The 27,895-nt window shown below is 41.2% G+C and overlaps 1 protein-coding gene and 1 long non-coding RNA gene across 2 annotated transcripts; both read left to right on the top strand.

Moving 5' to 3' along the window:
• Nucleotides 1–33: 33 nt before the first annotated feature.
• LOC124287036 (macrophage mannose receptor 1-like) lies at nt 34–27,529 on the top strand. The gene is made up of 9 exons (XM_046723500.1): nt 34–240; nt 2,374–2,506; nt 4,410–4,549; nt 5,277–5,453; nt 6,281–6,331; nt 9,878–10,159; nt 15,710–15,877; nt 17,001–17,129; nt 27,381–27,529. Exons 1-9 carry the CDS (start codon nt 195–197, stop codon nt 27,479–27,481), a joined length of 1,227 nt encoding a protein of 408 aa, XP_046579456.1. The 5' UTR covers nt 34–194; the 3' UTR covers nt 27,482–27,529.
• LOC124287037 lies at nt 19,174–21,059 on the top strand. The gene is made up of 2 exons (XR_006901183.1): nt 19,174–19,428; nt 20,856–21,059. It is a non-coding gene; the product is annotated as an uncharacterized LOC124287037 (long non-coding RNA).
• Nucleotides 27,530–27,895: the final 366 nt, after the last annotated feature.

Below are 27,895 nucleotides of genomic sequence, written 5' to 3'. Positions count from 1 at the left end.
TACCTCTTCTGTTGACCATTGCGTGAGACATGGCGCGTTGTATGGTTCAGGGCCACAACCAGTGAGGTCTTTCCCAAGACCTACGACGTAGTTTCATCTCCAGGTACACAGACATGCTTGTCCTCTATCTTCAACTCCACACAGCTCTTCAGCAGGGCGTGTCTGAAGGGAGGAATTAGTATTTCAGTGCAATAATGAAGTTGTGGAGCTTTGTTGGAATTCTGCTCTGTCTTGCAGCAGGTGAGATTGTACTTGGAATGTAAGGCGTGTCTAGATGACAGTTCTGTGTGCGTGTTTGTGTGATCTTTGTTTATTTGTTTGTCATGCTTGTGACGTTGACTTTAAGGTATGTAATGACAAGACGTGAACATGATCAATAAAACTCGCTTTACGTTTGCCACACTCGTCAATCTACCAGCTACGTGATGGTAGTATGTAAATATTGGAGCGTGGTCCAGACATTGCAGTGACTTGCAGCATGAACATCGATCTACGCAACTGGGACACGATGACCTGTATCATCAACTCAATCACAAGCATGATCACCCGACCCCATTGGTGGCATCTGAGTTGCTGAGGATCATTTCTAATTCAGATGTCCAAGGGTGTTGTTGAATGAAGGAATGTGATAGGTCGTGTTTTCAGAGTATATTGAGAGCCATCCAGAAGGTCGGAGAGTGTGCCATGTTGTGCTCTGTGCCATCCGGAGAGCACTTCGTGTTCGATGAATGCTTCAATGTTGTGTACCGTGTGAACTATATGGAGAGCGAAAATGGAGCATTTATTTGAAATTTACCTGATATTGTGTCATGTAGGGTGCATGTAGTGTCCCATGTTCTGTGCTATTTACTGTGCCATCTAGGCAGCATGTAGAGCCTCATGTTATGTATCCGATTCGTATGTTGTGCTGTTTTGGAGCATGTAGAACACAATGTTGCGAGTCGTATGTTGTGCTATTTTGGAGCATGTAGAGCCTCATGTTATGTATCGTATGCTGTGCCATCTTGGAGCATGTAGAGCCCCACGTTGCGAGCCGTATGTTGTGCTATTTTGGAGCATGTAGAGCCTCATGTTATGTATCGTATGCTGTGCCTTCTTGGAGCATGTAGAGCCCCACGTTGCGAGCCGTATGTTGTGCTATTTTGGAGCATGTAGAGCCTCATATTGCGAGCCGTATGTTGTACTATTTTGGAGCATGTAGAGCCCTATGTTATGTATCGTATGATGTGCCATCTTGGAGCATGTAGAGCCCCATGTTGCGAGCCGTTTGTTGTGCTATTTTGGAGCATGTAGAGCCTCATGTTATGTATCGTATGCTGTGTCATCTTGGAGCACGTAGAGCCCCATGTTGCGAGCCGTATGTTGTGCTATTTTGGAGCATGTAGAGCCTCATGTTATGTATCGTATGATGTGCCATCTTGGAGCATGTAGAGCCCCACGTTGCGAGCCGTATGTTGTGCTATTTAAGAGCATGTAGAGCCTCATGTTATGTATCGTATGATGTGCCATCTTGGAGCATGTAGAACCCCATGTTGCGAGCCGTTTGTTGTGCTATTTTGGAGCATGTAGAGCCTCATGTTATGTATCGTATGCTGTGTCATCTTGGAGCACGTAGAGCCCCATGTTGCGAGCCGTATGTTGTGCTATTTAAGAGCATGTAGAGCCTCATGTTATGTATCGTATGCTGTGCCATCTTGGAGCATGTAGAGCCCCACGTTGCGAGCCGTATGTTGTGCTATTTAAGAGCATGTAGAGCCTCATGTTATGTATCGTATGCTGTGCCATCTTGGAGCATGTAGAGCCCCACGTTGCGAGTCGTATGTTGTGCTATTTTGGAGCATGTAGAGCCCCATATTGCGAGCCGTATGTTGTGCTATTTTGGAGCATGTAGAGCCCCATGTTGCGAGCCGTATGTTGTGCTATTTTGGAGCATGTAGAGCCTCATGTTATGTATCGTATGCTGTGTCATCTTGGGGCACGTAGAACCCCATGTTGCGAGCCGTATGTTGTGCTATTTTGGAGCATGTAGAGCCCTATGTTATGTATCGTATGCTGTGTCATCTTGGAGCATGTAGAGCCCTATGTTATGTATCGTATGATGTGTCATCTTGGAGCATGTAGAGCCCTATGTTATGTATCGTATGATGTGCCATCTTGGAGCATGTAGAGCCCTATGTTATGTATCGTATGCTGTGTCATATTTGGGCACGTAGAACCCAGTGTTGCGAGCCGTATGTTGTACTATTTTGGAGCATGTAGAGCCCTATGTTGTGTCAGCCAGAGAGTCATATGTGGCATTTTACACTCTAACCTATTGTCATCTCACTGATATATCGCAATCAAAAGGTTCACTCACTGTTTGCTGCTTGAAAGGATGCACCGCCGAGACAAGTGACTGTCCAACGCCAGCAGCACCCAGTTCCCTGATGAAGATGTTCCAGAAGCGTTGTCTTGAGTTCGTCCTCAGCAAGCCGGATACATGGATAGCTGCAGAGCGAGACTGCGAGTATGTCTTTCTTGGTTGGTGATTAGTGTATGCTAAAGACAACTAAACTAAATGGAAAATTCCAATTTAATTGTCAGTTATGAACTATATATTTTCAGTTAAGTGAGAGAACAAGTTTGGTTTTACGCCGCTTTTAGCAATTTTCGAGCAATATCACGGCGAGGGACACCAGAAAAGGGCTTCACACAATGTACCCATGTGGGGAATCGAACCTGGGTCTTCGGCGTGACGAGCGAACGCTTTACCCACTAGGCTACCCTACCGTCCCCTTTATCAGTTAAGACTTCTTAGACATAGTAGACACTTACCATCTAAATAGAATGACTGCGTTTGTACATTTCAATCTGGGCTCATACAATCCACGAATAATCTATTTTAGACACTCATTTGAAGTAAAGATGACATCTTGCTCGGGGAAGAGGGCTTTAGATGAAAAGGTTTTAAGTGCGAAAAACATGCGACGTATCATCGAGAATCTTGTACTGGGTTATGATGTGTTTATTGCTGTTTATTGAACATTTACTCATCTAAATCAACAAAATACTGACAGTAAATCGTAGCATGCATATGTATGTGACAACACTTATTTCGTTTAAAAATGTTGATTATGTCAAGGTCGAAACTTAATGTCCTTGTCTTGATTATAGTGAGACGTTTATGCTCCATGTGAAGATTTCAGGTCACTGTTTCAGGTCACTTTTAATTTATTCTAACTGTTTATATAACGCACTTTAGCTGTCAATCATTTTAGTTGAATTATTTCTGAAAAAAGACCTACCGCGATGGAAAAGGAGAAACATTTCTTTGAAGTCCCGAGAATCTTATTTGTTTGTTTGTTTGACATCGTTTGACATCGAGTCTGGACCAGACAATCCAGTGATCAACAGCATGAGCATTAACCTACGCAATTGGAATACGATGACATGTGTCAACCAACCCAGCGAGCCTGACCACCCGATCCCGTTAGTCGTCTCTTACGACACGCATTGGTTGCTGAAGACAACTAATACTAACCCGGTCCCGAGATTCTTATTAGCTCAGTAGCATGTTAAAGTATGCGGAGTCGACTACAAAAGACATACTTGATCCGAAACTGACCCCCAATGTGTTGTAAAACAGATCTATTCCCCAGAGGGTTTTCGTTACTTATAAGCATCGGAATGTCAGAACTTCTACACAGTCGTAACGTAAAATGATCTAACTCTACTTTCTGTTAAAAAGATCACATGATAGGGCCTGAAAGTCTCGCGAGGCGCTACTTCCGATACTAAGCTGGTTCCCGACTTCCTTTGCGCGCACCAACTTGCGAGATTGGGGCCATATTACTTCCGGTATGAGATTTCCGGTGAAGCGTATCTTCAAGAACCAGTTTTTGGTTCCAAATTGTGCGACCCCCAAATCTGATTTTACTAGACCGGACCAAGTGTACGTATTTTGTCCCCGGTCTCGCCAGGTGCCGTGACCTACGAACCTATTGTCAAGTTTGTTCACAGGCGAAAAATACTTCCATTTTGGTGCACATTTTGTGAAAGCCGGGTGTTACCGGTAGAGCGGCACGTGCTTACTGTTTCACGAATACCTGGTGTCATCACTGATTTTCAGGAATCCATTCATATCATTTTCACATCTATTTTCCCTTCAAACAGAAATTTGTTTCTGAAATCGTCAAGACTGGGTATTCATTTGCACTGACGTTCTATATTCACATAATAAATATTTGCATTTAAAAGGGAAAAGGTTATACAGTGCAAATAGTTTGCGACATTAAGACTTAAGTCTTGAAAATGTGTGGAGGAGGTTGACCACCTTCACAGCCGAGCCGTTTTCTTGCTGTGGTAACGGAAAGAGACGAAGTAGATTGTCAATGGACGTGGTTGAAAACAGCATTTCATTTTCCTCACAGACAAAGGGGAGGTCATCTGGTAGACGTGGACAGTGAGCCCATGCAGCGGTACCTGGAGTCGGTTTTGCAGACCAGATACGTGGGGACGGGAGTGTGGATCGGCATCACTGAGTCCAACAACAAGTGGATCATGACAAACGGTAAAGTAGGATAGGGTGGATCGAGAAAAGTAGTAAGGTGGCACGGGGTGCATCTAGACAAGTGGCAAGGTGGCATGGGGTGGGTCTGGACAAGTGGCAAGGTGGCATGGAGTGGATCTGGACAAGTGGTAAGGTGGTACGGGATGGATGAAGACAAATGACGGGGTGGCACATGTGAGATCTGGACTAGTAGGGTGTCTGGATCTGGACCAGCGGTCGGGTGGCACAGGGTAGATCTGGACAAGTAATAACGTAGGACAGAGTGGATCTAAGTGGTAAGGTGGCAGTTGGTGGATCCGGACAAGAGGGAATGTGGGGCAGGGTGTATCTAGTCAAGCAGTTGGGTGGACCTTGACAAGTGGTAAGGGTGCGCGGAGTGGATCTAGACGATTCTGTCCAAGCGGTAGATACACGTGGTAGAGTGTGGATCTGGACAATTGGTAAAGTTGTTGCAGGGGAGATTTTAGCGAGCAGTAGGTTGGCACAGGGCGGATCTGGACAAGAGGTAGAGATTTGGCTTGTCATGACGAAACCCCGGGTTCGATTCCCCACATGGGTAAAATGTGTGAAATTCATTTCTGGTCTCCCCCGCCGTGATATTGCTAGTATGGGGCTAAAGGCGGGGTAAAACAATGCTCAGAGTCACTCGCACAGTCGAGACGCTGCAGACTGCACCGCCCGTGCCCGCCAAGAGACAGTGATTTGACAGTGTGTTTCCACCCTGCAGGTTCCACCGACAAGTACACGAACTGGGCCACGGGATCGCCGTCCAGCAATATATACGACAGTCACAAGGACTGTGTGTACATGGCGACGGGGACGTGGAAGTGGCATGACGCCTTGTGCTCCTCGTCCGGCTTCCTCATCCCTGTCTACGTGACACTCAACTACATATGTGAATTCAGTAAGCATGTGGCAGCTTGTACACGGTGCTGTGCACAACGTAGCTGTGCATGCGGCAATAGTGTCTGTGTGTGTGGCGAGACACAGAGTGTGAAATGCATCCAAAATACCTCAATTCATGACAGATAATAAGATGCAACCAAAACAACCCCAGTTCATAAGAGAGAGAGAGACAGAGAGAAAGAGACAGAGAGACACAGAGAGAGACAGAGTGGGGGGCGGGCGAACTAGATGCATCCAAATTCAACCCAGTTTATTAAAGAGGGAGAGATAGGGAGAGAGAAACAGAGAGAAAGACAGAGAGGGGGTGGGCGAATTAGATGCATCCAAATTCAACCCAGTTTATTAAAGAGAGAGAGATAGTGAGAGAGAAACAGAGAGAGAGACAGAGAGGGGGTGGGCGAATTAGATGCATCCAAATTCAACCCAGTTTATTAAAGAGAGAGAGATAGGGAGAGAGAAAAAGAGAGAGAGAGAGAGTAGTGACGGCTGCATTGGGTGATGTCATCAGGTACTGAGCTGAACGCCACACATGTGCAGTGAGTGAACTGAATTATAATTACCGCTGACAATGACAATGCATTTTTGACCTGTGCGTTTCTACTTTTTTAAGAGTTTATGTTTAATGTTATTCCGTCAGAGAATCGATACTAACTTTTGTCTAAATCATGTTACACGTGTTCTATGAAAAAAATCCATATTATCAATCCACTATTACGATTTTGTTTTTGGGTTATTTTATTCAATCCTATGGTCACGACATTTCGTGTACAAATGTATATAAATTCTAGAATGAAGCATAATTTCAATTCTATTCTAATATTGTAGGGACTCTGTCTTCGACTGCAGTTACAGTTCAACCCCAACGCACTACGAAAGGTATGGTATCTTTTACACAGACATATCAATGACGTCCATACTTTCGAATTCGTATCCTGTGGAGGAAATTTAGTTATTTAAAACTATCCACATAATTTCGCAACTGGGTAACGGGAATGTGTCAACCAAGTCAGCGAGCCAGACCACCCGATTCCGTTAGTCGCCTCTTACGACAAGCATGGGTTACTGAAGATCAATTCTAACCCGGATCTTCACGGGTCTGGTGGTTAAGAGATGGCATCACTCAGTTGTGTCCCTAGACAGCTGGGATCTGCTGAAGGCTCAAATCCAAATAGCTGTCGGAACAGATACATACAGACACTACTTCCTGCACACTTCGTCTGTCTCACAGTCCCTGAACCGCATTACTTCCCCGTTCGCCCAGCCTTGTTTGTAATGCTGGGCCCCGATCCACAAAGCGTTCGTAACGTTACGACCTGTCGTAACTCTATAGTTTATCATAGGCTTAAGAATGGAGTAAATCAAGGAGGTGTAGGTTTCCTCAGGTTCAGGATCTCCCATCTCACTGGGGCTCCTTTCAGTTTAACCCGTGAAGATCCGGGTTAGAATTGATCTTCAGTAACCCATACTTGTCGTAAGAGGCGACACATGTCATCGCATCCCAATTACGTAGATTGATGCTCATGTCCCAGTCCACCCAGCTGTGAATGGGGACCTCGTTAGGATGAGAAAGCCACAATAACTCGGTGCGCCTAGTGGCTGCAAGAGTTGTATACTCCCCAGGGAGTTGAGATTGATAATACGATGTGCTGTTGAAATTGACATCCAATGATCGAGGGAAAAAATACCAGCGCCTTGAACATGCACTAGCTGCCTGGATATGTGCGCTATATACATATTCTATAATAATAATGTTGTTGATCACCGAATTGTCTGGTCCAGACTCGATTATTTACAGACCGCCGCCATATAGCTGGAATATTGCTGATTGCGGCGTAAAACTGAACTCACTGACTCACTCACTTCTTTAAGTATAAAAGTAATTATCTGTTTCTGTCAAAATTATGAATAAGCGTTAGTCTACCTGTATACTCACCTGCTGTAAATTCAGACGTAGCGCTTTCTGAGCGAAACCTTCTGTTTTGATATACCATTGTAATACATAACTACCTCTGGTTTGGACTGATCTTTAGCAGCTCATAAGAGGCGACAACCGGGATCGGCTGATCGGACTCATTGACTTGGTTAATAATGTCATCGTATTCAAATTTCGTAACTGAATGTTGATCACTGGATTGACTGGTCCAAACTCGTTTAACCGACGTCACTTAGCTGGAATATTGCGGTACATTTTACGTCAGATAAACACAAATGTCATACACTTGTGTACAGTTTGACCACTGGCTAAACCGCCACATCAACTCGTCACGGTGACAGGGTGGTCTCGTGACATACAGTTTTCCCAGAAGTTATTGAGAAAATCTTTGTTTCCTAATACTACTAATAGAATTTTGAAATAGGTGTTACATTATGTAGTGAGGTACTCAATATGGGAGGCAATTCTTGTAGGCTTAAGAATGAACCTTCCTACATCAAGAGTTATCCCCCCTGGTGTAGCAGACGGCTTCCTTTGTTGACATTATGTAGTAACGTACTCAATATGGGAGGCAACGCTTGTAGGCTTAAGAATGAACCTTACTGCATCAAGAGTTATCTCCCCTGGTGTAGCAGACGGCTTCCTTTGTTGACAGTATGTAGTAACGTACTCAATATGGGAGGCAACTCTTGTAGGCTTAAGCATGAACCTTCCTACATCAAGAGTTATCTCCCCTGGTGTAGCAGAGGGCTTCCTTTGATGACCTGGCAGATTTGACAGCAGAAGAGAAAAGAAAGCTTTGAAAGGGGTGTGACTAATGCAAAAGAGGTAACTGTTAGACATGACATTCCTCTGTCTGCAGTATACAGAACTTTGAAGAATGTTCAGTCAGGAGTTGGGATTAAGCACAAGACATGGGACAGGGAGGCCAAGGAAGTTCAGTACTACGGCTCACCGGTGACTTGGTCAGATTGTGAGTAGGGGAAAATTGAAAAGCGTTGGGAATATCAGAAATGAGATAATTAATAGAGGAAGTCCTCAGGTATGTGATCAAACCCTAAGACAAGAATTACAAAGACTTATCTGGGTGAAAAAGCGCGGAATGTCCTCACCAGTGATGAAAGATGCACAAAAAGAAAGACGATTAAACTGGTGTAGGCCTCAAGAAAATCAAGATTGGGAGAATATTTTCTTTTCTGGTGAAAGTTCTGTTTGGCTTTTTCCGAACTGTGAGAAAATTTGGATAAAACATACCGTGAAACCAATCTACCAACGCCCCAAACATAGCCCGAAATGTCACATGTGGGGTTGGATATCATCGCGTGGAGAGACGCAGTTGTGTATTTTCACTGGAACTTTGACGAAGGAACGATATGTGGACATCTTATATGATCACCTCCTTCCAACGGCCCAAACACTGTATGAAGATAATTGGATTGTCCAACACTGCGGGCTACACAAAACAGTGGTTGTCGGACGGAAATGTCCAAGGTTTAGACTGGCCCAGCTTCAGCCCACATCTTAACCCTATTGAGAATGTGAGGGGACAAATGTCTGTTTGCGGTGAAAACGTACCGATGAATTTCACTTTAAACAAAACGGTAAGTCAAATATAGTGAAATTAAGATTGCGAATCCTCATAATTTTACCTTACCATTTGAAAATTTAATCTCAGAATTTTATTCAACTTGGGATGAAAGTTGTTTAACAAACGATCATAGTTTCAAATCGGCATTATTGGTTTGTATTACAAGGGGGTATGCACATAAAATGAAACACCGAGATCAAGTAGGGTTGGTCTAAGTTAACGCCCATCACGTACCGCACGTGCATTTGTTTCACTGTTCCAACTACTGCGCTTACCCCCTTGTAATACAAACCAATATAAGCGATTTGAAACTATGATCGTTTGTTAAACAACTTTTTTCATAAGTTGAATAAAAATCTAAGATTTACATGTTCAATTGGCAAGGTAGAATTATGAGGATTTGCAATCTTAATTTCACTTTATTCGTTTTACATTTTTGTTTAAAGTGCAATTCACCGGTACGTTTTCACTGCAAACAGACTATAATGAAGGACAGAATAAACCAAAAAGGACTTAGAAATATTGAGGATATGAAGAAAGAAGTGGTCGAATATTGGGATACGCTGTCACACGATTCCCTACAAACTTTGATCGGTAGCGTACCTAGGTGCATTCAGTCGTGTATTGCAGGGCAAGGAGATCTCACAAAATACTGAAAAGACACTTTGACTGTGAGAGAATCATATCTCAACATATTCATTTGAGTAAAACTTGAGTAGTTTATATACATTTATTAGATATTTACCGAAACAACTTTCTCAATGATTTCTGGGACTACTATCTTTAGCTGAATGGCGGTGGGGTAGCTTAGTGGTAAAAGTGTTCGCTTGTCTCGCCGAAGACTACTAAATTGAAACTACATCCTGAACATCGCGGTGATATCTCCATTTCTATGTTGCAGACCCCTCATCCATCAACACCTGCCCCTACACAATCACCAGACCCTCACGCGACACGTTCGGTTTCGGTGCCAATACCTATCAGCTAACGACTCTCGCAGCGGAGGGTGTTGACGCGAAGAAAGCCTGTGGTACAAACGGAGGTAACTTGGTGACCATTCCTGACTGGGTTTCGCTGGTGTGCGTGCACGACGGATTGGTCAAGGTGCTCAGGTTTTCAGGAAATGATGTGTGGATCGGTCTGTCGGACGCGGAGACGGAGGGGCAATGGAAGTGGGACAATGGTGAGTACACGAGTGCTTTTCTTCACATACTCATGATATCGTATTACAGGTTGTTGTTTTTTTCTGTTGTTGAACGCCGCACTCTGCCATATCCCAGCTTTATGGTGGCGGTCTGTAAATAATCGAATCTGGACCAGACAGTCCAGTGATCAACAGCATGAACATCGATCAACGCAATTGGGATACCATATAAGGCGAGCCTGACCACCCGATCCCGTTAGTCGCCTCTTACGACAAGCATGGGTTGCTGGCTGACAGTATCATGTACATGTATCATGACCGGGTTCGAATCCCCACATGGGTACAATGTGTGAAGCCCATTTCTGGTGTCCCCCGCCGTGATGTTGCTGGAATATTACTAAAAGCGGCGTGAAACCAAACTCAGTCAGTCAGTCAGTGTATCATGACACAAAATTGAGCTTATTATATTCAATTCTGACAATTTGTAGCGTTATCAAAATATGTCGCTCAAATACGAAACTGTTTGGCTCATGTGTGAGAATATATTCGCTTTGCTTAAAAGTCACGTGTTTCCGGTTGTTGATAACAGTCTAACCTCATTTATCCGTACATTTTGGTTACACTCGGGAATCGTCCGGATAGCGAGGCGTCCAGTTAACTGGATCAAACAAGCAAAACGTATTGACGATGTTTTACTACCGACTTCTTGTAAAGGGCTTTAAAGTTCCTGATGATACGAGCGTCCATCGGCTGCTTGTGAGCACTGGTGTTGGGAAGAAGGAAGTGTACAGTGAAGTTGGTCAGTCGAACGTCTTTGTGATTATGGCTGGCAGCATTGTCTAAAAGTAGGATGACCTTACGACCTTTCAGACGCATGGTTCAGTGTCGCAACCAGTCATTGAATAATTCACTGGTCATCCATGATCTGGTGTTATGGCGATAACGGACATACATTCCAGCAATATCGCTGCGGGGGACACCAGAAATGGGCTCCACACATTGTACCCATGTGGGGAATCGAACCCGGGTCTTCAACGTGACGAGCGAACGCTATGACCACTAGGCTACCCCACCTAAGTACATATACGCCCACATTCCTCCGTGGAATAACTAGTCGGTTTGATGTAGATGTACCTATCTAAACTAAAGTGTCTTCTGTTTGAAGTAAAACGCGACGTGTATATTCGATGTGGTTTACGATAATCACAAATGTGATAAAAAACCGTCTTGAAACTTTTGGTCTCATGACCTGTCCCACCGGGTACCCATTTTCAGCTGTTGAACAGAGGCAATTTTGAACAAACTCACTTGCCTAAGGTGAGATCACATGTGTCACATGTTCTTCGTTGTGGGGAAGTCCTAGAAACTCTCAGGAGTCAAGCTGCCAAACATGGTCATCCAAAGACTCTCCGCGCTCAACGTTGCTTAACTTAAACTGATTGAGACCTGAGCTCTATGCACAGGGCCACACGCCATCACGCCATGAACATCAACTCCCGCCCAAACGGTGGACCTTTCCCCCTGACACTAAGTTTGTCGCGTTGCTTTGTGCTCTAGGGATAACCATGGACGTCTGGTCTTCTGCCTCCACACAATTTTAGGCGATTTTGGGCCGTTCTGTACAAACCACAACGATAAAGCCATTTTGTTTTGAACGAATGAAACCTTCAAAAATGAGCCCGAAGAGTCACTCATACAAAACAACAATAGGTACGATATGAATATAAACGACAACTTGTGAAAGGGGGGAAGCACACTTCATTTTCACGAGAGTTTCAATGATCATTTAATAAACTTTGAGGACAAAAGGGAGGGGAGGGGGGGAGACCCCTGCACCCCTCTCTAGACCCACCTATGGCGTTTTGAATGAGTTTCATTATACGCTCATTGTGCCTTTTAACAACGAAAACAATGTTACTTTCTGAAATGTCTACCGCCTAGACTATATGACTGTGTAATTGTGCAACGGAATGTGCAGAAATAAAGATTGACTGTCTGGACACGTCGCGAAATGCTCGATAGGCCCAGTACCGACACAGACTCGTGTCATCATTGCATAACCGGTCACTGATGACGTCACTGTGGCCATCCGCTTGCGTTGATGGACAATGCGCAGATGATGGTCGTCTTTATGGGTTATCACCCTCGGTCTTTCATATTCTGGGACAGTCTGGCCGACGTGTCTCATCAGTCTAATGAAGGTCTGCTTCGTACGCTCGACCAATATGGCTGTTCGAAACTCCTAGATCTGCGACATTCCAATAACTCGATCTCAGTCCGCTGCTAACAGTGTGTAAAGTAGCCACTGGCCCACTAGCCCGTGGCTAGTAAAAATACAGTCGGGCCAGTAGGTCAACACAGTTTCATGGGGTCATTTTGTAAATATATCACTCTCTCCGACTTGTTAAGTTATAACACACTTTTGAATCATCATATCATATTAGCAACTTAATGATGAAACTCGTGTCTACATTCAAATTTTGGACGAGTGAATTATTCTGTGAGCTTGTAACTTTCAGGCATACCTTGTCCCACTGGCTTACAAAATTTGGAAACTATTTTTCACACTGGCTGCTAATAATCTTGGTATTGTGATGTGTGCCTTTAGCAGATATACAGAGTCAAGCAAAAAGTATTCGGCCACTTGACGTAATTTTCATAGACTTACAGGTTAATTTAGTGTAGAATAAATAATTTTCATGATGTGAGTTTGGGATCTTTGTAAAATTTGACAGGCAAATTCGATATCATCTCTGCTCTGCGCACATAATTTCAGCTAAATGTTCCGACCACTATTTAACTAATGACATCACATTATATATATATATATATATATATATCAACTTACGTATGGTTCCACAATGCACAATCCTATAGGCCGCCATGTTAAAGGAGTTCAGGGCACTGTACATATGTTCACTAAATTGTTGCCATTCGATAAATAGGCAACGGAAAGTTAAACAGAAACTGTAGGTAAGATGATTCCTCACAAATGTGCAAAATTTGACTTGGACCTTACGAAAATTAAATTCATGACAATTATTTATGCTACACTAAATTAACCCATAAGTCTGTGGAAATTATGTCAAGTGCCGAATACTTTTCACTCAGTTTCATCATTTATTGAACTCATGACAATAATATTTTCAACGTTACGAATTTGTTTTACAACACATCAGTTCATGTGCAAACAGTACCTTTAAACAGTATGGAAATTTTTTCAAAATCTCGTTAGAACAGTTGACTGAAGTAAGTGGCTACATTTACACTAGTAAGTCTAAACGTATGATGGGTAGTATATAAAGCTTTGCAACTTACTGGGTTTACGCGTAAATCTGGCTAGATTCGCGCTTCCTAACGCCTGTATTTATATGGATTCTTATACTGTTGTCAAGCACTGTTGCATAACGAATCCTGTTTTCCTCAAATGTTTGAAAAATAGCAACACATGAATAGGGCTTACCTTAAAGAAGACGTGCGAATGCTGTACATACAGATGGTGCAGAGCAGCTTGTCCGTTCCAAAGTTACAGGAACAGTGCGATTAGGACAACCCCGCCCTTCTTTTATATAACCCAAAATGTTCATAAAGTAGAACACACAGTTGGCTCTGATTGGTCTTACGTTTTTAGTACTTTCAGCTGACATCGAATTGACATGTAATGGTCATGTGTTGTTCCTGGGTTTGACCATGCTCACGTAGCTTCTTCAATAAAATTTAGGTTGGGAGGAGTCTTAAATCTATTTTAACAAAAATGCATAAGATGATTTAGCTCTCGGCTATGTTAACTGAGGCGGGCGTTTGTTTATGTCACAGTGTTACCGCTCTAGATGCATGACGGACTTGGCTTTTGTATTAATTGGTGGCTGTGTAGGTTAGTTGGTTAACTTTATGTGCTGGGGATTACGTGCCTGAGTCTGAGAGTGTGGGTTCGAACCCGGGCTAGGACCCAACCCCAAAAGTACTGGAAAATGTTCTGAGAAATTAATAAAGACTCATCTCAGATATGTTTCCCTTATTTTTTCAATAGTTATACTGACTGTTAACTTAGGCAAAGCTGTGTAACAATTTAAATGAGTGAAATAGAAATAGTCCGAAAATGTTGCACTCGATATTGCATAAAATATTGACATATAGAGGATCTCACCCAGGTGTCTACTCATATCAATTATATCAACACGAATTGATAAAGTTAGAAATATTCGAGGCATGCGAGGATATGTTTACTGTAATCAACAAGTGTTGATGTATTTGATGTCAGAAGACACGAGGGTGATATTCTATTTATCATCAAAAATCACTCTTCATTAGTTTACAGTGAAAACTGTACATCTGTGTACTGCCATTAGACTTGCAGTGCAGTGATGTCATAGCATTGTGACGTCATCAAGTTGATGACGCCATACCATTGTCAGAGCATTGTAGAAAATCTACTGTCAAAACGATTATCTCCGAGGAGATATCATTTGATCTCACACAAGCAATATATCCACTGGAACACAGTTTTTGATGATAAATATGTTTAGAAATAATGTATGAGATTTTATATTTCTTGTAAGGAATATCAGAACATATTGTGCACTATTGCAGAAGTAAGCCAGATGACATGACACATGACCGTTGTCTTCTATCACTCATGAGAAAAGACAAGATGTGCACCCATTCGGTGCTAAAATGATTTTAGGGTCTGTCAGTCACTTGCTCTCTTACTTGTCAGAGATCTTGTACGTTTAAGGTCTGTCAGATGTTGTGTAACGTGCTCTGACCTTCAGACAGAACTCGTTGTCAGACATATGGTAATTGACAGACACTTGTGGGCTAACCTTTCCTTGTCGGCCCGTCTCCTGATGTGCCGGGACATATAGTTGTTATGTATAGTCGTGATTAGGTACTCAAATATGTCTTCAGGGCAATACAACCGGATTCAATCTCTTCCATTGATCCCTAAAAGAGAGAGAATAAGTGGGAGATGATTTAAGCATTGATCCAGCTCTAGTACGACTGTACCCAATATATAGTACGACTGTACCCAATGAAGGTACTTTACGTCAAGAAATTGTGAGCATTATGAATTCAAAATATGTCCCTGAGTTATTCACTGAGAGGATATATGCATGGCTGTGTGATGTTTCCATTGTATATATGATTATGTGATAGTTGCCAACAAGGGAAGCGAGAATATGGAGAGTGAATGACTGAGAGAATGGGATCAATGATGGGTAATGGAGGGAGGTTTAGTCTCTGAGACAATTAATCATATCACAATAAGCGTCTGAGGCTAGGTACATATACCCGTGCAGACCCGGGCTCGTTGTAAGAGGCTCACTGACTTGGTTGACACAAGCCATCGTATCCCAATTGCTCATGCTCTTGCTCATGCTGTTGATCACTGGATTGTCTGGTCCAGACTCGATTATTTACAGATCGCCGCTATAAAGCTGGAATATTGCTCAGTGCTGCGACTGGACAACAAGCAATCAATCAATCAAAGACTCTCTAATACAGTTTGCTCAAAAAAACCCCCAAAAAACCCATTATCACCCCAAGTTATATATCAATATATCCATGTGTAAATACAGATAATTGCAGGAGAGGCGTACTCCTACCATCACTGGGCAAGAGGAGAACCGGGGTCGCCGCTGGGTACAAACGAGGACTGTGTCGTCATGGAGACAGGCACCGGATTCTGGAAAGACTACAGCTGCAACGGAGGATTCTTATTTGGCACCAACCGTTTCCCCTACCTCTGCCAGTTCAGTAAGTTTCCTGTATAGCTGAGTCCACAACCTTACCCAGTACAGTAGGCATCTGAGGAACCGTTTCCCCTACCTCTGCCAGTTCAGTAAGTTTCCTGTATAGCTGAGTCCACAACCTTAACCAGTACAGTAGGCGTCTGAGGAACCGTTTTCCATACCTGTGTCAGTACAGTAAGGTTCCTATGGAGCTGATCTCACAACCTAAATGAAATATATATGTGCTCTACTTATCATCAATTTATGTACATGTATTTTGGGCCGGAGGCCTGTTACTGAAATAAAATTCTGTTCTGTTCTGTTCTGTTCTGATCTCACAACCTTACCCAGTGCAGCAGAATCTGTTCCGAGTAACTGTTTACCCTACCTGTGTCAGTTCAGTAAGTTTCCTGTGTAGCTGATTGCACAACCTTAATCAGCACAGTAAGCGTCCTGTAAACCGCTTCTCCATCTTGTATCTGAAAGAACCGTTACTCCACATTGTACCGGCACAGCGCCTGTAAATGCCTTAGAAATGGTATGAAATCTTGTGCCAGTTCAGTAAGTACTCTGGCTTACGTGTAATTTACAAATAGTTATTTTGGTAAGAGGTTTTATTTCCGCATTTTGCGATGTTTAAGTTGAGATACTGATCATGAAATCTTTTTAAAGCAATCAAGAATGTATAAAGCAAGCGGAATGAATACTTTGATAGTAATGTTCACGGTTGTGGCATGTATGGATTGCACAGCGATCGCTATTTAAAAGGATGTCCCCCGATCTTTGTAACAGAAATTATGTCTGCCTGAAATATATATGTCTGAATTCCTTTTTGATGAATCTTATCCAGATAAACAAACAAGGTGGTGGTAAGTGTGTATGTTTTCAGATTATTATTCACTTTTAGGAACTGGTATACAGTTTGTGGTTTAGTTGGTACTGATAAGCTGGGAGTTAAACTTAACCTTTCTTAAACTGGTCAGGACTAATGTCAGTGCTCCCGTCCCGCAGTTTAACATGAATACAGAATACACGTCCTGACACCAAAGCGATTGCTGCATTGCCAAGAAAAACGGTTACCGAAACTTGTAATTCGATTGTGTTGCATTTACAAAAGGACTAATTTATTTTGATGTCATCTGTTTTAGGTAACATCACGTCTTCTAAGTCTACCAGCGCTGCAACTACTTCTCCAGCGACTACAACTACTACAGCCACAACCACAACAACTACAACCACGACAACTACCACATCGCCGACTGCAACTGCAACTTCAGGTAGGATACCTGCGTACCGGACACCGTACAGGGCATTCAGCTGCCCAATCTTCAGCGGCCCATGTTTCTATTTTAGCGACTAAAGCTGTTAGGTTGTCAGTTCAGTTTATTGTCCGAAAACAGTCAACTCTGACACAACAGCATACATATACAACAAGCACTATGCCTACAAAACATATCAAGATGACAGCATACTAAAGTGGTTTAGTCACTTTAACATAATAATGAATTCACATGTGCAGACCCGTGAAGATCCGGGTTAGAATTGATCTTCAGTAACCCATCCTTGTCGTTACAGACGACTAACAGTATCGGGTGGTCAGGCCCGCTGACTTGGTTCACTGTAAACAATTACCGTGATTTTGTTATGGTATAATGCCTGGCAGCTGGTTGCAAGCAGATTACCGTATTAAATAACGGTTGTACCGTAAGTACAGTACTGCATTGTACATACAGGCTTACCAGGTAGGTGCGGTAATCTGTTGGTAACCAGCTGCCAGGCATTATACCATAAGTACAGTACCGCACTGTACATACAGGCTTACCAGTTAGGTGCGGTAATCTGTTGGCAACCAGCTGCCAGGCATTATACCGTATGTACAGTACCGCACTGTACATCACTGGATTGTGTGATCAAGACTCGATTACAGACCGCCGCCATATAGGTGGAATATTGCTGAGTGCGGCGTAAAACAACAAAGTACGGGACGGACGGGATCGCGTGGCCAGGCTCACTGACTTGGTTGACACATGTCATCGTATCCCAATTGCGTAGATCGATGTTCATGCTGTTGATCACTGGATTGTCTGGTCCAGACTCGATTATTTACAGACCGCCGCCATATAGCTGGAATATTGCTGAGTGCGGCGTAAAACATATACATATACACGCATACCACAAAATAACAGGCAAATCACCAGTCTAAGTAGTGTACAGTTCAACCTTATGAACTGCTAATCCCTTATAAATGAATGAAAAAGGAAGATAGCAAAATGCCAACTTCAGATTCTGACTATTTAATCTGCTTGTGTAATGGAACACTCACAAGAAGGACTGTATCATTTGCATTAAGTGGTACCATAAATTGTAAAGCAATCGTGACGTTATTTTCCAAACCCAATTAAATCCCCTTACATCCTTGTTTTACCAAATACTATTCAAAATCATTTGAGAAAATTAAAAAGAGTACTGCTGCAAATGTGTGCGTTATTCCATTGTGCCATTGATTTAATATTTCTTTCAAGATTCAATTCCAATCTTTCGCATTTTTCGACCACGATCCTGCTGTCCATTCAGAATCAAATGCTTTTGTAAAATATGTACACGCATAAGTCTGTTGTTTAATAATTTCAAAATATGTGGATAACCAATATGTTATCGGCAGTTTGTATTTGTTCCCTAATCCCAACTGTAATGCAGTGAGGATATTATCAATATCTGAGGATTTCAGTAATCGATCATTTAGGGCTATGATAAAATGTTTTCCAAACAGCTTAGTGTTGTATTGGCTCTGTTCGAGTTTGGATCGCCTGGATTCCTGTTAGCCACGTTTGAGGGATTACAGAAGATTGAATTGAATTTCCGACTATAATTGGACAGATACTCCAATAATATTTATTACGCATCAGTTTCGACAAAATCCTATCTTGATACTTTATTTCTTTTAAGTTTATGTTCCACTTATATCATTTTGTCCGCCATTACGTTATCGTGTATAATTTTACAATCGTGTAAAGGAGCTTCGCATTGTAAATTCTTATTCTAATGTAGCTGCTTATAGTTGGGCTCTTATTAATTAATAAAGAACGCTTTGATGTTAGGATTTATCACATTGTTTTCATTCTCACGTGTTCTTAGGAAGTTCAAAACATTTTAGACGAGTGGTAAAGATTTTGACGAAGTATCATATTCGTAGCCTTACATTTCTTGCTTAACTTTGGTCTTGGAGATATGCCAGTTTATTGAATTCTGTCTTTATTGTTTTTTTCTTTTCGTTTTATTAAATCTATTTCGTTCCATAACGAACCAAGGTTCATCTTTTTGATATTTTATACCAGCTTCTCGGACCTCACATGCTGCCCGTGCTACATCAACAAGCACGTGCGCGATTTCATTTGCGAGTCTGATTTCATTCAAGGGTCTCTGTGACCTGTCCGGGTTTCTTCCACAGATGTCACGAATCTGTTCAGCATTTTGCAAAGTATCATCTGTTTGCGATTCGTCCACGGCATTTATTTTTTGTGTGGTTGGAATTTGCATGGATTACTTAAAGAAGATATCACGACACTGATTGTGAAGGTAAGTGGCATTGCACGTCGAAGGCAGACGACACAGAAAAACATATATTATGGGCGCTTCTGACACATGCAAAAAGAGGTGAGGTGAGGTGAAATTGGGTTTAACGTCGTACTTGAGAATATTTCGCTCATGTGACGACGTGCATGCGCGTGTGTGTAGGGAAGGGTCTATATACCTATACGTCTTTCTAACGCTGTTTCTAGGCGAGACACGCCCCTATGAGCTCACTATGCCTCAGTTAATCATGAATACCCCACTCAGACACATTACATTGACTCCAAGCCGACCAGTCCTTGTTATACCCTCCGCCCGGAGAGCGGAAGGTCGCGGGTTCGATCCCCGACCGCGTCATACCAAAAGACGTTAAAATATGGTACTTGTTGGTCCCTGCCTGGTGCTCGGCATTAATGGGTACAACAAGGACTGGTCGGCTCGGAGTCAGTATAATGTGTCTGAGTGGGGTATTCATGCTTCACTGCGGCATGGTATCTCAGTTGGCTAGCACTATAAAACCAGCTTCAGTCTGGGCTAGTACAAGCAGCCGCACATACACATACACACGCATGCACGTCGTCATATGAGCGAAATATTCTCAAGTACGACGTTAAACCCAATTTCACCTCACCTCACCTCACCTTGTTATACCCGTTAATGCCGAGTGCCAGGCAGGGACCAACAAGTATCATGTGTTAACGTCTTTTGGTATGACCTAGTCGGGAACCGAACCCGCGAACTTCCGCTCTCCGGAGAGACTCTCTAACCACTACACCACGGAGGCGGTCCACAGACAAATAACAGACCACGATACTGGTTTAGAATGTTAGTTTGACATGCTGAATTCAGTCTTTTTTCAAGTAAATTAACTAATAATACAAAAATGAAGAGAGAAAGAAAGAATTTGTCCGCAGGGGTTTTGTCCTGGATTCATAATAACCATGATCAAAATGCTAACCTTCTTTGCAATTACACTGGCATGATGAACAAGTCCAGATTCCTAGGAACATTTATTAATGTGTTATGGTACATGCCTTTGGCACATATGAACTAACTGAATATCATGTTTGAGATGTTATAATTATCTTAAAAAAATCATATACCTTTATTAACAGCCTGGTTGATACAATGGTCACTCTTACTGAGAATGAGTATTTATTAAGATTATTAAACAATTCTTTATTTGAAAATCACATAAAATATCTTTATTTCCTCATCAATTATTGTTAATTAAATAATGCAAATATTCTTTCAGGTGAACGCTCAAGGGATAGAATTGTTGAACAAAACTTATGATAAAAATGTAGTAGTAATAGGTATGTAATGTAGATTTGTCAGTGTCACCTAACATAATCATAAATATTTAGTGATATAATAGTAAACCCCAATCTAAATATCATTAATATTACACAAAGTTGTTTGAATGTTTTCAGAAGATATTGGCCGAGATCAAATCGTCACACGCCTGTATGAAGAGGAAAAGGTCACTTTCTGAGGAAATACTCTCTGCAGCATTCTGTGACATCCACCGACAGTGCCTGGGACTGGACACTGAATGTTAAAGTCATCTGGCAACTCATTGCCACTTACTATTAAAGTTAATAAAACATGTGACCCATGTGATTGTTTATTTGTGATAACAGAGTTGTTAATTTGTTTGCAGTATTTGTTTTATATCATCAACACATGAAACAGTATGGTTTGAACCCTTAGAAAAAATAACTGTAATATTCCCAAAGATGTAAAGTGTTACCAGTGGGACAGTGAAAAAGTGCTACCTTGCAACTTTCAGTGTGATGTTATTGGGCAAATGTAATATGTAAAGGTGGTAGTGGGGGGTATTTATGCCCATTAACTATTTAATTATTGACTGTTTTAAAGGTCTTGATTATTGATATGTTTTGAAGATAGATGCCTTTTGTTTTAACATTGGTATTTTAAGTAAACAACTAAGGTTGTTAGTGGCTGTATTTTCAGGAGTGGTGAAGTACCATAAACGTATTGTCCTCGTGACAGGGCGTGTAAGACCACGGCCTTCAAACTTAAGTCAAGGCTACCAGGTTTTTAATCGTAGAATATATCAAAGTTTCATTCATGGCCAGCTTCGTCCATAATCGCCAACAGCTGAGGGGACTGTGTAAATCCAGCTTGGGGCCATGCAGGTAATAAAATGCAAAGTCTCCATGGTCTTGAGTATGGTGATCTACCTTCAGTTCTTGGGGATATGGGGCGATGGGGTAGCCTAGTGGTTAAAGCGTCCGCTCGTCACGCCGAATACCCGGGTTCGAATCCCCACATGGGCACAATGTGTGAAGCCCATTTCTGGTGTCCCCCGCCGTGATATTGCTGGAATATTGCTAAAAGCGGCGTAAAACCATACTCACTCACTCACTCTTGGCGACACATAGCCTGTTTTTATATTGTGACGTTTAGAAAATATCATGTTCTGGTTACTTGCTGGTTTTGAATCTAAAGCTATGGTATTCTGGTTATTTTACAGTCCTTTGTTGACAGATTTTCGTATCATAAAATATTGTTTTTTATTGATCTGTTGGTGCCATAGTCACGATATGGCCGATGTGACTATATGTTAACTCAATCACTCACTCCCTGGATTATACATCCATCAATCGGGGTGGAGGGGTTACTGGTGTTAAAGTAAGTTAGCAATATTCTAGCAATATCACGGCGGGAGACACCAGAAATGGGCTTCGCACATTGTACCCATGTGGGGAATTGAACCCGGGTCTTCGGCGTGACGAACAAACGCTTGAACCACTAGGCTACCCCACCGCCCCTGAGGTTAAAAGCGTGTGTGTGAAGTCCATTACTGGTGTCCCTTTAAGTTATATTGCTGTGATATGGCTGGAATACTGCTAAAAGCGTCGTGAAACTAACCCGACTCACTTATCAAGTGTGCTGTCAACATCTGGTCCATTAGTTTCACAAGGAGCATCTGTCTCAGGTGTCCTCTCTCATACTGCCAAACTGTAATTACTGCGCTGCATCCTGCTGAATTGTGGAGACAGATAAATAGATGTTACATTCAAACAGTGATAAATACAATCCAACAGAGACCCGTGAAGATCCGGGTTACAATTAGGGCTGGGAGATAATAACGGTTAACCGGTATATTGCAATTCGAACTTCACGATACGATATAATATTGCGGTACACTTTTCGCGAACCGGTTCACCCGATACGATCGGACATTTCGTGATGTAGTCAAAAGTACTAATAACAATTGTATTTCCTTTACATTATTATACATTGATAGTTTTCAGAATGTTTATTGGTCATATAATTAATAGCTATTTGCACATTTGCGTGACTTTTAAACCGTATAAATAAGAAGAAATAGATTGGTACCGGCACTCGTTGGAAGGATAAGCAAACCAAAATGGCGGACGCTTTTTCTCGAGTTCCAAACTTTAGAGCGAAGTTTTTAATTTGGAAACATTTTTAATTGATCTCTTGTACAATCATAACAGTGGCCAGTGGCCACAATATATCGCAATACGAAAATATTGGCAATACCCAACTCTAGTTAGAATTGGTCTTCAGGAAACCATGCTTGTCGTAAGAGGCGACTAACGGGATCGGGTGGTCAGACTCGCTTACTTCATCGTATCCCAGGTGCGTAGATAGAGGCTAATGGTGTTGACCACTGGATTGTGTGATCAAGACTCGATTACAGACCGCCGCCATATAGGTGGAATATTGCGGAGTGCAGCATAAAACAACAAAGTATCCTGTCTGTGTAATACATACATTCTAATATTTGTATAGCGCCAATGTAAGCTGCTCAATAAAGTAATGAAAGGTCATTTAGTGTAAAGTAGTGTTGATGAATCACATTTTCTCTGCATTAAACAAACAAATTGATCAACCTGTTTTCGTGCCCACCAGGGCCTAGATTTTCGAAGATCTCTTAGCGCTAAGATAGTCGTAAGTGCCATAAATTAACTTACGACTATCTTAGCGCTAAAGAGCTTCGAAAATCTAGGTCCAGGGCCCTTATTCTCGAAACGTTCGTAGCCTTAAGAAATCTTAACTTTGATCGTAGCCAATGTGTTAAGAATGGGCTTCAAAAGTTCGTATTGCTACGAACGTTTCGAGAGTAGCTTGCCAGATGCAGTAATGTTGAGTGCGTCCTTAACCCCCCTGGATGCCACAGGGACATATATGTCCTTCCCCTTCAACCCTCAATTTGAAGTCGAATAAAAATCAAAATATCCCACGCACACAAATACACTTCACAGTTTCGAATTCTGCGGGAAATTCCCTGTTTCTTGATACCATCCACTATTATTTTAAACAAAGCTCAAGTGCTGAAAATGACCTTACAAAATAGGCTTCATCGAAAATGGCGACATTTTTGACACAGTATGAAATCGCGATTCACAGCGTTATTTGCTGTATGTTTTGAAATGTGAAAATCGGATAATTACTGTGAGTATTGAATTTCAAAAATAACATATTTATGATCACTGATATCAGTTTTACATGATTTCGCTAATTATAATTCTGAAACGTTGCCGATGAATCTAGAATCGGTTGGGATGTTTTCGAAAATGCACTTACACGAACACCGTAGAGCGCTTTCCGCCATATTGGGATAGTGTTTACAAAATCACGTTTCGCGAAGGCCGGTATTGAGACGCCTATTACATCACGTATATTTCATATTCAGCTTCGAAAAATGCATCACTGAATTCCCCATACATTTTAGAATCAATTTGAAACTGGTCTGTGTCACCAATAATAACTGTCTAGATAAAATGAGACGAAACATATTGGGTGTGAAAACGAACGCTGTGCTTGAAAGACTGCGTTTGTGTGAAATGTAAACAAAGACAAATTCCGATTTTACACTGCGCAGCATTTTCTGAAATTTTTCAACATTCATCCGTCTATTCATTGCTTGCAATGGCTCAATACCTTTAGAATATACATGGAAAGAGTATCGTAGCAAGAAATAGGAAATTATAAATAGATACAATGCAATGATTTGATAATTCATAAGAAATTGTCAAAGTTTCCGTGCAGCGTGACGCCATGACTGACGCCAAATCACGCAGAACGACAACGGTAATTATCTGCATTTCTGTCCTTTTCTCTTACGTATAGTGAAAACGATAAAAAACATATAACAATACACAGATAGTCAGAATCCTTCTGATTACTTACATCTCATATTTATGTACAAACGATCCCTGAATCAGTGGAAGGGTCCTCGCAAAATCCTGTGTACCCTTGTCAGCAAAGCCGCCATTTTGTAAGAAATCGGTCAGCGGTAGTGATGTCATACGTCAACATTGTTGTACATATTAGGCAATTTCTTTGAGGTGAAGGTCGGTTGAACAAGAGTAAACACAATCGCCATATCCTTCCGATTATACTGTCAGTATTATGATGTATATTTTGCGGATAGTTCGGATACTTTTTTCAGGAAACTGACTTCAGTATCTACATTTAGCCTTGTTCAATATCATATCATACATGCATATAGGGTTTACGGTGTTTTATTCTTTGAAAGTTTTTGATTGTTTGAATCATATTTACATAAGAAATTGACATATTTATTGCAATACACCATATTTTAAACCTTTACACAAGTGTTAGAAGATCAAACGTAGCCATTACTGCAATTACTTTAGTTCCTATGACGTACAATATTCAATTTATTTGGACTAATATTGCAATTTCATATGAACAGGTTAATGAACGGTGATATAATTCAACCTTATATGCAAAACTGATAATATTCATGACAATGATTTATATATGGTATGAAATGTACATGCACACATATTTAAAGGGATTGTCGTGTTCATTGCATAATTTTGTGTCGTTTTATAGACAAAAGAATGATGCATATAGATCGGCCAGGTGCGCGTTTGTTGGAAACGTTTTATGATTCTCTATCATTGTTTTCGATAATATATTCAATTCATATTCGATTAAATAATATTGTGATGACAGGATATCAAACTCTAACTACTTATAGGAAAATTGTTGAAAAATATATATACCATCTCATGTGTTAATTCGGACAAATCTTATATCCATATTCTAATATATAGTTCCATATATAAAAAGCTATCTTTATGCATCTTTCATTGCATACGTATGAAGAGAAATAGCTTCATAATCATAAACAAACAAAAATTTTATCCCAAACAAAATATTCGGGTGTTGTGAAATATTATTTCTATTTACGTTAAATTGATGCCAAACAGGTGCGCGTGTTGGTCACAATAAGATACGCTGTCAAACTGTCTAATTGTTGATATATTCAGGACACTATTTAAATGGAAAAATCAGTCATTTTATGTTTTGTCTAAAGAGTGTTAAATTCTGACATAGAAGTCTAGACCTTTTATACAATGAATGGAAATTAAGTGAGATATATGCTAATCAGCATACCAATGTCGTCGTTTTCCAACGTCGCAAAATGCATAAAACAAGTGATGACGTCAACTAAAATGTTGTATTATTTTCAGCAATTTCGTTACATTTGAAGATATGGCTAGTACTCTGGTAATAACGATGCAAAATTAGTCAAATTACATCTACACAAACAGGAGAATATGGGAATCTAAGAACTAACTTATATATCGGATAGGGCCTTTCAAATCGCTATTACGTGCTTTCACATGTAATACGTTGTCATCTTTTCTTATAAATTGTGAAACTACCAAAGCGCATCCGTTCACATTGGGGAACTTTGAATTGGAATAGTGAGGTTCACCATGAATATAAAATAACGAAAATATAGCGTCCGTATCCACAACACATTTTCTCCAAGTGATCTGAGTTACATTGACCTAGTGTTACGCATAACGAAGTTATGCCCCCTTATCATTATACGTTTATGACCTCTCTGTCGTCGTTTGCGTCATAGAAGAAAATACATTTTTGACATTTATTGCGAGTCATTTTTAATGTTGAGCGTATAACGTTATGCACAAGCACATAAACCCAATTCATATACACTTATGTCGTTCAGATATCAGGCTGTATTTTCTTCGCTCACACTTTCCGTAAAGATGCCCCATTAAACAATTCCTAGCACAGTGCTTTTATCGGTGCGCGATAAAAAGCGGAGAAATTTACTGTTTTTTAACGCATAACAAAAATTTGGACAACATTTAGCAAGGTCTATTTCTCAAACCGCCAAGGTAGTTGCACTTATATTTATACCAACGGATAGGAAATTTAATATTCTACATTTCTGTGTAATGTTATAGCCTTACGTAGATCCAGGACCACGCGAGAGCAATTCTCGCACAACGTTCACTTTTCAAAGCGTATGAAAATGTGCGCCTGAAAAAAAACTCGGCAGCCAGGGGGTTTTAAACAACAAGCAAACAAACAAACAGACAAGCAAAAATGCCAACAGCACAGGTATTACTGATAATATCAATGATGAACAAATTTGAATAGAAAGTGAAATATCATACGAGGTAAAATGACATACAAATATTCACGCGGCCAAATGTTTCAGCCAAACTTTGAATTGACACAAACTTTCTATGAACTGGATATTTACCTGGATCTAGATTTGGCCTCTCAGCCTCGTTGATTGTTTCAGAGTCGTAGCTGTTGTATTTCCCCTCATTTTCGTTTCAGTGTTGTCATGCCCTGTAGGTTTCAGTGACGTCATATCCTGAATGTTTCAGAGACGTCATGACCCGTATGTTTCAGTGCCGTCTATCCTGTATGTTTCAGTGACGTCATACCCCGTATGTTTCAGTGACGTCATATCCCGTATGTTTCAGTTACGTCATGACATGTATGTTTCAGTGACGCAATATCCCTTATGTTTCAGTGACGTCATGCCCTGTATGTTTCAGTGACGTCATATCCCGTATGTTTCACTGACCACATGTCCCTTTGTGATTGTTACGTCTGTAGGTAGTTTTATTGATGTCCTCTGCTGCTGTTTGTTTCAGTAACGCCGTGCCCTATCCTTGAAGCGTGCACCCTGGACTGTGGCCTGTCCGGATTCAAGAAGGATAACTCCGGCTGTCACATCTGTGCCTGTGATGACTAAAGTATGGGATTGGTCAGTCATATAGACAATAAATATTTTTAACATTGATTGGAATGATTCACTAATTGATTGATTGATTGATTCCGTCTGCGTTACGCGTTACATTTCCGCGTGCAAGTTTTTAAGAATTACCGTTCGGTTTATCGGGGATTGACTCTTTTGAACATCAGTTTTGGTGAAGGGACGGTACTATGATACAATCACGAAGGGAATCAGAGTATTCAGTATTCGCAACGTAATTATCCTTTAATATGTCGGCATGGATGCATGTCACGCACTGAATAATGCGCAGCATCCAGCGTATCGTTCCCTTCTTAATCTGTTATTTCTGTTATATTACATATTGACAACAAAAGAGGCAATATCGTCCTCAAGCGAAGGGACGTTTAGTTTTGAAAAACATAAATTGTTGCA

The sequence above is a fragment of the Haliotis rubra genome, unplaced genomic scaffold (genome assembly GCF_003918875.1).
Source record: "Haliotis rubra isolate DU_JTF1 unplaced genomic scaffold, ASM391887v1 Scf4, whole genome shotgun sequence".
NCBI lineage: Eukaryota > Metazoa > Mollusca > Gastropoda > Lepetellida > Haliotidae > Haliotis > Haliotis rubra.
This window is presented reverse-complemented; position numbering and strand designations above follow the sequence as displayed.